We start from the raw sequence: 14,415 nt of genomic DNA, 5'->3' as shown, positions 1-14,415 counted from the left end.
GCCAGATGGTGGCGCCATACTGAGTTGTTTGGTAGCGTCTTTTTAAAAGGCTGTCATGCATCAATAACAGTAAAACCTACGCACATAGTAAATAATGTCTAAATAAAGTATAATTACTCTGGGCTTAATTATTGTTTTTTTTTTATTGTTATTGTTCTACATTTGTTTGACAGTACTGCACCATGCGGTGCCTCACTTCAGCCCAGCCTGTGGCGGTAATACGCCTGTAATACTAAGAAGAAGCAGTAGAAGAAGACGAAGCCTAAGCAGAAGTGGCGACACGTTATTGTCTAATTAGGCTCAAAACATATTTGTAAGTAAATTTTATTACCGTAATGTTTTAACATATTTTATAATTATAGTGTTACGCATTTCTTTGTTTTTATTTATTTATTTTTTATAGGTCGTAGGGCTAACCTTGCAAAACTTTTTAGCATTAGGTAGCAACAAGCTACCAATTAAATTAGCATTAAGTTACCTGTTTTTAAACGTTATCTAAACGTTATGTAGTAAAAATGTCCACTTTTTATGCACACTATATTTACCACTCACTACATAGCGCTACATACACTGATCAGCCAGTTCTACAATTACTGACTGTAGTCCATCTGTTTCTCTGCATGCTTTGTTAGCCCCATTTCATGCTGTTCCTTTATGGTCAGGACCCCCACAGGACCACTACAGAGCAGGTATTATTTAGGTGGTGGATCATTCTCAGCACTGCAGTGACACTGACATGGTGGTGGTGTGTTAGTGTGTGTTGTGCTGGTATGATTGGATCAGACACAGCAGCGCTCCTGGAGTTTTTAAATACCGTGTCCACTCTATTAGACACTCCTACCTAGTTGGTCCACCTTGTAGATGTAAAGTCAGAGACGATCGCTCATCTATTGCTGCTGTTTGAGTTGGTCATCTTCTAGACCGTCATCAGTGGTCACAGGACGCTGCCCACGGGGAGCTGTTGGCTGGATATATTTTTGGTTGGTGGACTATTCTCAGTCCAGCAGTGACAGTGAGGTGTTTAAAAACTCCAGCAGCGCTGCCGTGTCTGATCCACTCATACCAGCAAGACACACACTAACACACCACCACCATGTCAGTGTCACTGCGTGGGGGTCCTGAAGAACAGCATGAAAGGGGGCTATCAAAGCATGCAGAGAAACAGATGGACTACAGTCAGTAATTGTAGAACTACAAAGTGAAATAAGTGGAAACCCAAAATACAACAGACACAAAAAACACTGCTACAGATATTAAACTAATAATAAATATCTACATTGATACCTAACATTGATATTGGATCATATGTAATAATCACGACAGGCCTACTGGTGGGTGGGTCAGTCAGGTAATATGATTCACTTTTATCCTTTATTTTCTGTCTGATTTTTTTTGTTATTGCTTCCCCTTTCCAAGTAAAATGTTTCAATTTTAAGGTAATCCTGTCATTGAAATGCTAATGCTGTATTTTTGTGCTGTTGTAATGTGTAAACTACACTGTACACTTTTAAAATAATAATCCTCATAACTAATTACTGAATATTTAATAGCATTGATATACATAGTACTGCAACGATTACTTACAGTATACTTTTTTACTTCACACAGTTAAACCATGACACGGTGGGCCAGGGCCAACAATGTCCATAAACGCCAGTCAACAGATGCTGCACCATGGAGCCAACTAAGGTCTGGTCTAGCAGGAGGGCAGACAGAGAGTGGATTCAAACAAGGGGGCTTTTCCAACTCCCTCAACAAAGTTAAACAACGAGAAAATCGGAGGATAAAAAGACAGAATGCCAAGAAGAACAAAATGGTGTGTGAATGTGTGGAGAAGGTTTTGCAAAAATTAATATTAAATATTAGTTTAATGGGTTTTGTACAAATGTCCTATATATTTTATGTCCAGGTGTGCTTTAACTGTAGAAAGTCAGGACATGGGGTGGCTGACTGTCCAAATGCTGAAGCTGATGAAGAAATGGGTCAAGGAATCTGCTATCGTTGTGGCTCTACAGAGCATGGGATTCAGATGTGTAAAGCTAAAGTCGATCCTGCAATGGGTAGGAATGTAGCTTTGTTTGGATGTATTGTTTATAAAGGTGTAAAGAATGAACACTGAACACCTATGACCTGTCTTCTAAGGAACAGAGTTAGTTGTCACAGCATTAAATATTGGGTAAACCAGGGGATGCTTTTTATTAGTGGTGATAAAATAAGAAGTGTCACTTTAGGGTGAAACGTGGTATAAGATCATGGTATACACCGATCAACCATAACATTAAAACCACCTCCTTGTTTCTACACTCACTGTCCATTTTATCAGCTCCACTTACCATATAGAAGCACTTTGTAGTTCTACAATTACTGACTGTAGTCCATCTGTTTCTCTGCATGCTTTGTTAACCCCCTTTCATGTTGTTCTTCAATGGTCTGACTGATTTAATTAAATAGTTGATATGCAAAAGCCTTAGTAACACACTGTTACATGGTCATTTTCCTTATCTTTTTAGGTGATTATCCATATGCCAAATGCTTTATTTGTGAGAAAACTGGTCACCTGTCCAGATCCTGCCCTGATAACCCAAAAGGAATGTATGCTGCAGGTGTGTTCTTTCACAGTACTGATTTAAAAATATAAACATGATAAATGTAATACTTATGTGTATTTTGGTATTAATGTTCTTTTTAATCAGGTGGTTGTTGTCACTTTTGTGGTTCTGTGGAACACTTTAAGAAGGACTGCCCAGACCATCAAACTTCAAGTAAGTCAGAGATCCCTATTTGCTTAGGCTGCTTTCACCAGCTACAGTGGTACCTTGAAACTTAACGTCAACTTTTTCTGGGACTGGCGTTGAGTTTAAAAGACGTTTTTAAGGTATATTTTCCCCATAAGGATGTATGGGAAACCTGTTAATGCGATCCATGTTCCGGTGGGCTTGCATATATTTTAGGCTAATGTAAAATAATGGGGTTGTTTTTGACACTTATACGCTGAAAATAACACAAATATAATATAAAAAGATTCTTCTTACAGTTTCTCAGAACCCTGAGCTGTAACACAAGTTTAAAAGTGAAACAGGAAGAAAATCCAGCTAAACACAGATACATGTAGACAGACTGGATTTGACTGTTATTCCACACAAATGCAGATTCGTCTCATATTCACACTTTGATGACATATTACAGCAACGCTTAAGCCGAGCGCTGAACAAAGCGACTGTTTATTGTTTATTTGTAATTAAATGGATACATTTAAAAAAAAAAAGTTTAAGGGTACAAATTTCTCGACGAAGTGCGTTGAGTTTAAAAGAGTTTGAGTTACAAGGTACCACTGTATTCAATTCGTTTTAAAGATTTTTTTTTTTCAGAATGTTATTTCCTGATTGTGGTATTTTATGATGTCTATTTTCTATGTACTTCAAATTATCCCTTTGTTTTATAGCGAATTCCATCACAGTCAGACGTATATCAAACCGGATAAGTGCTGACCATGAAGATGTCCATGTACCTGTGGTGGATGCGCCACGAAAGAAAGCCAAGGTTGTGGTATTCTAAGCAAAGTTTCGCTGTAAAATAATGGTTTCTGTTTTATGGAAATAATAGTCAAAAGAAAATTATACCATATATGACTCACATTCTGTATAAAATAAAAATGTATTATGTATGAGGGTTTTGGTTGTCCAGTTTTAATAGTTTTGCATTGAAGGTTTTAATTAAATATGAAAAATTCTGTGTAAAAGAGATTTGTTTTTTCATTCATGCATCTATTTAAATTTACTAGCTATTTTACCTGAACTCAATAGCCATTTTATTAGATGCACCTCCCAAGTACATCAGAAGATTTGTCTACACTATATCACTGTAAAAAAATCCATTATGATAACCAGTTACAGTTTTTGAAGAGGCTAATACTCAAAACCTGGTACTTGTAGCACAGCTTTGGAAACCATTAACTCATATAGCCTATGTATTGACCTAGGACACCAAATCATGAGCACATTCTCTGCCTTACACTTATTTAGCAATTCTGAAACATTTTTTTACAAAACACTGAACACAGTTCCTTACATTAGACATCGTTTCAAACAGAAAGTCCTGTTGTTGTTTTTTTTGGAAGACACTGCCATGAAAATACCACACCCACATACTGAGATAGCTGCTGAAATGTAAATAATTAAGTAAACGTTTAATTAAGTGTGTTGGTGAAAGTTTAACTGTGCAGATTTATGTAACGTTTGGTATACATCGATCAGCCATAACATTAAAACCACATCCCTGTTTCTACACTCGCTGTCCATTTTATCAGCTCCACTTACCATATAAAAGCACTTTGTAGTTCTACAATTACTGACTGTAGTCCATCTGTTTCTGTGGGGTGGTAACATGGTGGTGGTGTGTTAGTGTGTGTTGTGCTGGTATGACTGGATAAGACAGCAGTGCTGCTGGAGTTTTTAAATACCATGTCCACTCACTGTCCACTCTATTAGACACTCCTACCTAGTTGGTCCACCTTGTAGATGTAAAGTCAGAGACGATCGCTCATCTATTGCTGCTGTTCGAGTTGGTCATCTTCTAGACCTTCACCAGTGGTCACAGGACGCTGCGCACGGGGTGCTGTTGGCTGGGTATTTTTGGTTGGTGGACTATTCTCAGTCCAGCCGTGACAGTGAGGTGTTTAAAAACTCCATCAGCGCTGCTGTGTCTTATTCACTCATACCAGCACAACACACACTAACACACCACCACCATGTCAGTGTCAATGCAGTGCTGAGAATGATCCACCACCCAAATAATACCTGCTCTGTGGTGGTCCTGTGGGGGTCCTGACCATTGAAGAACAGCATGAAAGGGGGCTAACAAAGCATGCAGAGAAACAGATGGACTACAGTCAGTAATTGTAGAACTACAAAGTGCTTCTATATGGTAAGTGGAGCTGATAAAATGGACAGTAATGTAGAAACAAGGAGGTAGTTTTAATGTTATGGCTGATCGGTGTATATTGTGCTTATCCATTAAAAGTGGAATCCTCTCCTATTTCTGCCCTGTGATTCATATCAGTGAGAGATTTTCTTCAATAAAAAGAGCAAAATGATTCCTTCTGCCCCATATAGTGCTTTATAAGTTTTAAATACCTACATCTAAAATAACCCCACCTCTAACTTGTAATTGGTTATAGGTTAGCAAATGTTGATTCTGGAACATGCCTGACTCATTTCCTCAAAATAGCATAGCTCTTTGATTGCTATCAGTGTAATTAAATGTTTGGAGGAAAGCATGTGGAAAGGTGGCCGTCATGGAAAACTGTTCTAAAATAGGTGTTGACAAGGTTGCATTAAAAACCGTGTGACCAAATGAGAATCGCAAACATTAATTAGATTTCAACACCATAGTAACAAATTAATGTTTGTTTTTTAGATTTGGCTTCAAAGAAGGTGCTCAAAAAATTGTAGAATTGTATTTGGCTAACCCAAAGTCTGTGCTCTTAAGTCATTACTATAATTACTTTTAAGTTGGTAATGATTTCTTATACATGCATTAATAAACATGAATAGTGGTGTATATAGCTCTGATAATGTGTTCTAAGTAACTCATTATTTTGTTATTGTGTAGCACTAATCCATGTGGTGTACTGCACCACTTTAAACAACTTTAAAGCCAGTTATACTGTATAGAATTACATGTGGGTCTACCTATGTTAGTCCTGTGTTTCTGCTTACAACCCCAAATCAGAAAAAGTTGGGACAGTATGGAAAATGCAAATAAAATAAAAATGCGGTGTTCCTTACATTTACTTTGACTTTTATTTGATTGCAGACAGTTTGAACCTGAGATATTTCATGTTTTGTCTGCTCAACTTCATTTCATTTGGTAATAAACATCCATTCCTGCATTTCAGGCCTGCAACACATTCCAAAAAAAGTTGGGATGGGGATAATTTAGGGCTAGTAATGAGGTGAAAAAACTAAATAATGATGAGATTGGTTTGGTACAAAAGCAGCATCCAGGAAAGGCTTTGATGAGCAAAGATGATCAGAGGATCTCCAGTTTGTCAACAAATGCGTGAGAAAATGATTGAAATTATTAAAAACAATGTGCCTCAAAGAGAGATTGGAAGGGATTTGCATATTTCTCCCTCTACAGTGCATAACATCATTAAACCATTCAAGGACCATGTCCAGAAGCGGCGTCGACTTCTCTGGTCTCAGAGGCATCTAGGATGGACCATCACACAGTGGAAATGTGTATTGTGGTCAGATGAATCAGCATTCCAGGTCTTTTTTGGAAAGAATGAATGTCGCGTGCTTCAGACCAAGAACCAAAAGGACCATCCAGACTGTTATCAGCAACAAGTCCAAAAGCCAGGGTCTGTCATGGTATGGGGCTGTGTCAGTGCCCTTGGCAAAGGTCATTTACACTTCTGTGATGGCAGCATTAATGCAGAAAAGTACATTGAGATCTTAGAGCAACATATGCTGCCTTCAAGACGTCGTCTTTTCCAGGGACGTCCATTCATTTTTCAACATGACAATGCAAAACCAGATGCTGCACACATTACAAAGGCATGGCTGTGGACCAGCAGTCATGACCTGTCCCCAATAGAGAATATGTGGAGAATTTTGAAAGGAAAAATGAGACAACGACGACCCCGTACTGATGCACTTCTTAAGACGTGTTTGCAGGAAGAATGGGACAAAATAAAAGCTGAAACACTAAATCACTTGGTCTCCTTGGTGCCAAAACATCTTTTAAGTGTGGTGAAAAGGAATGGCAACATTATAAAGTGGTAAATGCTTTACTGTCCCAACTTTTTTTTGGAATGTGTTATAGGCCTGAAATGCAGGAATGGATGTTTATTAATAAATGAAATTAAGTTGATCAGAGAAAACATGAAATATCTCAGGTTCATCCTGTCTGCAATCAAATAAATGTCAAAGTAAATTATTATTTGCAAGTACTCACTGGCTATAGCATTTTTACATTATTACGCTCAGTAAAAGATAATCGGATTCATTAATCTGTGGTAATTTGGCTGGTTACCAGGCTTTAGGAAAGATTATTTGAGTTCATTGTGTGACTACAGCAAAAGTGTGATTGTGGAATTTCACAAAAGATTTTGCATATTGATTGTTTTTAATTATAATTGATAGTGACAAAGGTATTTTATTGAACATATAAAAATAGATTACTTTGCCAGACTTACTCATAAGTGTGACTTTTGAAGAGAGTGGGGGTTAAACACTGGAGACAAGTCAGTAGTAAATCAGTAGACAAGTTTCCCAGACATGAATCCTGAATATTTATGAGAGTGTGGAAAGTGTTTAAAACCATGTAAGTTTGACCTTCCTGTGATACGGACATGGTGATTGGATGAGTGAGCCAATCTCAGGATTAGGTCTTGGTTAATCTAAAACTGTACAGCTATATAAGTGGCGGTGTCTTTCACTTAACGTTACCAAAAGCCAGTAAGACAAGCAAAGTTATTTACACCTACAAATTCTGACATCTTTAAAAAATGCTCCTTAAAATTGGATTCATTTTGTGTCTCGTCTCGGCTTTATCTGCTATTGAAACAGAGCCGTATGTGTCTGCAGTTAAAAGATCTGGATTCTCAGCTAACAGTCCATGTAAGTATTATCATTTCCATCACAAAATTGCGCTCGCTTGATTTTAAAATGTAAATAACAGTACTATTTTTTACTATTTATTATAAACTAGCGGACGTGGTTCGTTGTCTGAACAGTGGACCTCAAGTGGGCTGTAGCGCATTCTCCTGCCTTGAAAATTCCATGTGCGACACCAACGGTTTGCAGGATATTTGTAACATCTTTTTCAACACTGCAGCACTATTCAACACAGAGGTAATATATACTGTATAAAGCATATTTTCTCCAGAAGAGTTATAATCTTTTAATCTACTCTGATGTGAATCTAATTTAATGTAATTAAATGCATATTAAAATCCTACATAGGGTAAGACCTTTTTCAAGGAAAGCATCAAGTGCATTGCAAATGGCATCACCTCTAAGGTTCTTCAGACCATCCGCCACTGTGGCACCTTCCAGACGATGATAACTGAGGTGCAAGAGGAGTGTTACAAGAAACACAATATCTGCGGAGTAGTTCGATCTAACTCTGATGCTATTGGAGAAGTAATCCAAGTGCCCAGACATTTTCCAAACAGGTAAGCCTATTCCAATTTTCTCAATGTGTTATATATTCGAGATCCCAGCTCTGGTGCGCTAGTGTATTTTACCACTGCACCTACCATGCATTTCTTGAAGATGTTTTATGTTGAAGACTAGTTTTATGCAAAATCGTACAGTAAATCTTAGTCTTAAGTGGACGCGCTGCTGTGTCTGATCCACTCATACCAGCACAACACAGACTAACACACCACCACCATGTCAGTGTCAGTGCAGTGCTGAGAATGATCCACCACCTAAATAATACCTGCTCTTTGGTGGTCTTTTGGGGGTCCTGCCTATTGAAAAACAGCATATAAGGGGGCTAACAAAGTATGTAGAGAAACAGATGGACTACAGTCAGTAAGTGTATTTGTAATTGTGTCAGTAATTGTGTGTGTAGAAATAAGTAGGGGGTTTTAATGTTATGGCTGATCAGTGTTTGTATGCTATGATTGAAAGTGGTGTAACTGCTTACATTTTTTGTGGTAGGTTCTACAGCACATTGCTTCAGAGCCTAACAGAGTGTGACGAGGAGACGGTGGAGGTGGTTCGGTCCGGGCTGATGGCTAGACTAGGCCCTGATATGCTTACCCTTTTTCAGCTGCTGCAAAAGAAGCAATGTCCCCAAGACCTCGATCATGGTTCTTCTGAAATGGATGGGCATGATGGCTTCCGCTGGCCTTTAGAAGTACCTATGTTTAGGATCCAACCCAACTTGCACAACAGGGAACCAAATCATCTCTTTGCCAAAAAACGTTGAGTTTAAAACTGAACAGAAATAAAACACACATTTTCCACCATGTACAATGTAGTTCAAAAAGTAAAAAAATAGACTGTTAAAACTTTAAAAAGATAAAATAATTTCAGACTTTTTATCTGCTGTATGAACTTAATAACAATTTGCTATATACAAACATAACAGCACTTTGTTTAAAAATATTAGAGCAGCCTCCAAATTATTGAACACTAATTATAATTCTGTTAAGTTATTGGGTTAAATCTGCTACTTTTGTGAAATTGTACAAAAGATAGATGCAACATGAATAAACATGCATTGGGAAATGGGTGTAAATTATTTTTTAGTATAGGTAAGTTTCAGTAAAATGATAGTTGTAAAAAATATGAAATATGGTTTGAAAAATACATTATTTTACTTTTCACAGAAACATTTTGTCATTTTTTTTGGTTTTTAGTATTTAATTGTACCATTTAATTTCAAGTTTCTTATGCTGGTCATAAGAAACATAATAGAAAAGATATTTGAAGCAGAAATGTTGCATACTGATAATGAATGGACATAAATAAAAAAATCTGTGAAAACCCTCTTAACCTGTGTATCTGTATTTGTTTGTTTATTAGGATTTTAACGTCATGTTTTACACTTTGGTTACATTCATGACAGGAACAATAGTCACCCGTTACACAAGGTTTATCACTTCACAAGGTTATATCAAACACAGTCCTGGACAATTTAGTATCGCCAATACACCTCACTTGCATGTCTTTGGACTGTAGGAGAAAACCGTAGCACCCAGAGTAAACCCATGCACACACGGGGAGAACATACAAACTTCACACAGAAAGGACCCGGACCGCCCACCTGGGGATTGCTGTGAGGCGACAGTGCTACCCACTTAGCCACCGTGTCTTCCCTGTGTATGTGTATAATTTTACTGATTGGTAACTACTTAGCAGTAAATGTTAATATTTTCATTTAACAATCAGCCAATCATGAGAATTTTGTTCTATAAAAAAATAAAAAGTTGCACACTGTGAGGAAAGTATGTCTTTTTTCTATGCATTTTACTTGTTTCACACCAAATACAGAGCAGTGCAGACATGGAAGAACAGCAGATTGGTGAGGTACATGTATTTAAATAGGATTGTGTGCATGCCCTGTTCAACACAAATGAAAGGAACAAGCAGACTCTGGAACCTTTTGTCGTTTAAAATAGACGAAAATATCCTGTTTTCCAACACACAAAGAATAAAATGATTACAATAATATTAGACAGTCATGAATTTCAATACACTATTTAAAATATCCATAAACAATTTGGGCACATACATTACAAGGTATAGTTATAATACTGGCACCACAGTTATCAAATATTTGTTTGTTTGTTTTTTATTAGGATTTTGGTTACATTCATGACAGGAACGGTAGTTACTCGTTACACAAGATTCATCAGGTCACATGGTTATATCAAACACAGTCATGGACAATTTTGTATCTCCAATTCACCTCACTTGCATGTCTTTGGACTGTGGGAGGAATGTGGAGCACCCAGAGTAAACCCACGCAGACACGAGGAGAACATGCAAACTCCACACAGAAAGGACCCGGACTGCTCCACCTGGGGATCGAACCCGGGACCTTCTTGCTGTGAGGCGACAGTGCTACCCACTTAGCCAAGTATCATTTGAACAGCCCTGTTTTATATTTGTAAACACAGTAAATATATAAAGTAACACACTAAATGTCCTACAACATAACAGGCTAACAGATAAAGATAAAAACAATGATAGATTAAACTAGGGTTGCCGCCAACCGTCCCATAAAATACGGAATCGTTCCTTATTTGTAAACTAAAGTTACAAATAAAAAGTTATATATATATATAGCCATTAATGTCTAAACCACCAGCAACAAAAGTGAGTACACCCCTTAGTGAAAGTTCCTGAAGTGTCAATATTTTGTGTGGCCACCATTATTTCCCAGAACTGCCTTAACTCTCCTGGGCATGGAGTTTACCAGAGCTTCACAGGTTGCCACTGGAATGCTTTTCCACTCCTCCATGACGACATCACGGAGCTGGCGGATATTCGAGACTTTGCACTCCTCCACCTTCCGCTTGAGGATGCCCCAAAGATGTTCTATTGGGTTTAGGTCTGGAGACATGCTTGGCCAGTCCATCACCTTTACCCTCAGCCTCTTCAATAAAGCAGTGGTCGTCTTAGAGGTGTGTTTGGGGTCATTATCATGCAGGAACACTGCCCTGCGACCCAGTTTCCGGAGGGAGGGGATCATGCTCTGCTTCAGTATTTCACAGTACATATTAGAGTTCATGTGTCCCTCAATGAAATGTAACTCCCCAACACCTGCTGCACTCATGCAGCCCCAGACCATGGCATTCCCACCACCATGCTTGACTGTAGGCATGACACACTTATCTTTGTACTCCTCACCTGATTGCCGCCACACATGCTTGAGACCATCTGAACCAAACAAATTAATCTTGGTCTCATCAGACCATAGGACATGGTTCCAGTAATCCATGTCCTTTGTTGACATGTCTTCAGCAAACTGTTTGCGGGCTTTCTTGTGTAGAGACTTCAAAAGAGGCTTCCTTCTGGGGTGACAGCCATGCAGACCAATTTGATGTAGTGTGCGGCGTATGGTCTGAGCACTGACAGGCTGACCCCCCACCTTTTCAATCTCTGCAGCAATGCTGACAGCACTCCTGCACCTATCTTTCAAAGACAGCAGTTGGATGTGACGCTGAGCACGTGCACTCAGCTTCTTTGGACGACCAACGCGAGGTCTGTTCTGAGTGGACCCTGCTCTTTTAAAACGCTGGATGATCTTGGCCACTGTGCTGCAGCTCAGTTTCAGGGTGTTGGCAATCTTCTTGTAGCCTTGGCCATCTTCATGTAGCGCAACAATTCGTCTTTTAAGATCCTCAGAGAGTTCTTTGCCATGAGGTGCCATGTTGGAACTTTCAGTGACCAGTATGAGAGAGTGTGAGAGCTGTACTACTAAATTGAACACACCTGCTCCCTATGCACACCTGAGACCTAGTAACACTAACAAATCACATGACATTTTGGAGGGAAAATGACAAGCAGTGCTCAATTTGGACATTTAGGGGTGTAGTCTCTTAGGGGTGTACTCACTTTTGTTGCCGGTGGTTTAGACATTAATGGCTGTATATTGAGTTATTTTGAGGGAAGAATACATTTACACTGTTATATAAGCTGCACACAGACTACTTTTCATTGTGTCAAAGTGTCATTTTGTCAGTGTTGTCCCATGAAAAGATATACTTAAATATCTGCAGAAATGTGAGGGGTGTACTCACTTTTGTGATACACTGTATATATGGAATGAAAACTGATATATACGTATATATAATGAAACTTGATATATATATAAAATGAAACTACATATATATGGAATGAAAACTGATATATATATATATATATATATATATATATACAGTGTATCACAAAAGTGAGTACACCCCTCACATTTCTGCAAATATTTCATTATATCTTTTCATGGGACAACACTATAGAAATAAAACTTGGATATAACTTAGAGTAGTCAGTGTACAGCTTGTATAGCAGTGTAGATTTACTGTCTTCTGAAAATAACTCAACACACAGCCATTAATGTCTAAATAGCTGGCAACATAAGTGAGTACACCCCACAGTGAACATGTCCAAATTGTGCCCAAAGTGTCAATATTTTGTGTGACCACCATTATTATCCAGCACTGCCTTAACCCTCCTGGGCATGGAATTCACCAGAGCTGCACAGGTTGCTACTGGAATCCTCTTCCACTCCTCCATGATGACATCACGGAGCTGGTGGATGTTAGACACCTTGAACTCCTCTACCTTCCACTTGAGGATGCGCCACAGGTGCTCAATTGGGTTTAGTCCATCACCTTTACCTTCAGCTTCCTCAGCAAGGCAGTTGTCATCTTGGAGGTTGTGTTTGGGGTCGTTATCCTGTTGGAAAACTGCCATGAGGCCCAGTTTTCGAAGGGAGGGGATCATGCTCTGTTTCAGAATGTCACAGTACATGTTGGAATTCATGTTTCCCTCAATGAACTGCAGCTCCCCAGTGCCAGCAACACTCATGCAGCCCAAGACCATGATGCTACCACCACCATGCTTGACTGTAGACAAGATACAGTTGTCTTGGTACTTCTCACCAGGGCGCCGCCACACATGCTGGACACCATCTGAGCCAAACAAGTTTATCTTGGTCTCGTCAGACCACAGGGCATTCCAGTAATCCATGTTCTTGGACTGCTTGTCTTCAGCAAACTGTTTGCGGGCTTTCTTGTGCGTCAGCTTCCTTCTGGGATGACGACCATGCAGACCGAGTTGATGCAGTGTGCGGCGTATGGTCTGAGCACTGACAGGCTGACCTCCCACGTCTTCAACCTCTGCAGCAATGCTGGCAGCACTCATGTGTCTATTTTTTAAAGCCAACCTCTGGATATGACGGCGAACACGTGGACTCAACTTCTTTGGTCGACCCTGGCGAAGCCTGTTCCGAGTGGAACCTGTCCTGGAAAACCGCTGTATGACCTTGGCCACCATGCTGTAGCTCAGTTTCAGGGTGTTAGCAATCTTCTTATAGCCCAGGCCATCTTTGTGGAGAGCAACAATTCTATTTCTCACATCCTCAGAGAGTTCTTTGCCATGAGGTGCCATGTTAAATATCCAGTGGCCAGTATGAGAGAATTGTACCCAAAACACCAAATTTAACAGCCCTGCTCCCCATTTACACCTGGGACCTTGACACATGACACCAGGGAGGGACAACGACACATTTGGGCACAATTTGGACATGTTCACTGTGGGGTGTACTCACTTATGTTGCCAGCTATTTAGACATTAATGGCTGTGTGTTGAGTTATTTTCAGAAGACAGTAAATCTACACTGCTATACAAGCTGTACACTGACTACTCTAAGTTATATTCAAGTTTCATGTCTATAGTGTTGTCCCATGAAAAGATATAATGAAATATTTGCAGAAATGTGAGGGGTGTACTCACTTTTGTGATACACTGTATATATAACGGTAGTAATGGAACTTGATATATACAGTGTATCACAAAAGTGAGTACACCCCTCACATTTCTGCAGATATTTAAGTATATCTTTTCATGGGACAACACTGACAAAATGACACTTTGACACAATGAAAAGTAGTCTGTGCGCAGCTTATATAACAGTGTAAATTTATTCTTCCCTCAAAATAACTCAATATACAGCCATTAATGTCTAAACCACCGGCAACAAAAGTGAGTACACCCCTTAGTGAAAGTTCCTGAAGTGTCCATATTTTGTGTGGCCACCATTATTTCCCAAAACTGCCTTAACTCTCCTGGGCATGGAGTTTACCAGAGCTTCACAGGTTGCCACTGGAATGCTTTTCCACTCCTCCATGACGACATCACTGAGCTGGCAGATATTCGAGACTTTGCG

The 14,415-nt window shown here is 39.2% G+C and overlaps 2 protein-coding genes across 2 annotated transcripts; both read left to right on the top strand.

Annotated features, from left to right (window-relative positions):
- The first annotated feature begins 231 nt into the window (after positions 1-231).
- On the top strand, positions 232-3,664 carry zcchc9 (zinc finger, CCHC domain containing 9). The gene is made up of 6 exons (XM_063014389.1): positions 232-313; positions 1,609-1,816; positions 1,910-2,060; positions 2,511-2,603; positions 2,694-2,762; positions 3,443-3,664. Exons 2-6 carry the CDS (start codon positions 1,616-1,618, stop codon positions 3,553-3,555), a joined length of 627 nt encoding a protein of 208 aa, XP_062870459.1. The 5' UTR covers positions 232-313; positions 1,609-1,615; the 3' UTR covers positions 3,556-3,664.
- A 3,849-nt stretch (positions 3,665-7,513) lies between these two features.
- Positions 7,514-8,954, top strand: stc1l (stanniocalcin 1, like). Its single transcript, XM_063013754.1, has 4 exons — positions 7,514-7,625; positions 7,717-7,859; positions 7,971-8,182; positions 8,676-8,954. Exons 1-4 carry the CDS (start codon positions 7,514-7,516, stop codon positions 8,944-8,946), a joined length of 738 nt encoding a protein of 245 aa, XP_062869824.1. The 3' UTR covers positions 8,947-8,954.
- Positions 8,955-14,415: the final 5,461 nt, after the last annotated feature.

The sequence above is a fragment of the Trichomycterus rosablanca genome, chromosome 18, assembly GCF_030014385.1.
Source record: "Trichomycterus rosablanca isolate fTriRos1 chromosome 18, fTriRos1.hap1, whole genome shotgun sequence".
NCBI classification, from domain to species: domain Eukaryota; kingdom Metazoa; phylum Chordata; class Actinopteri; order Siluriformes; family Trichomycteridae; genus Trichomycterus; species Trichomycterus rosablanca.
Note: the sequence above shows the minus strand (reverse complement) of the source record. Positions and strands in the feature narration are given on the sequence as shown.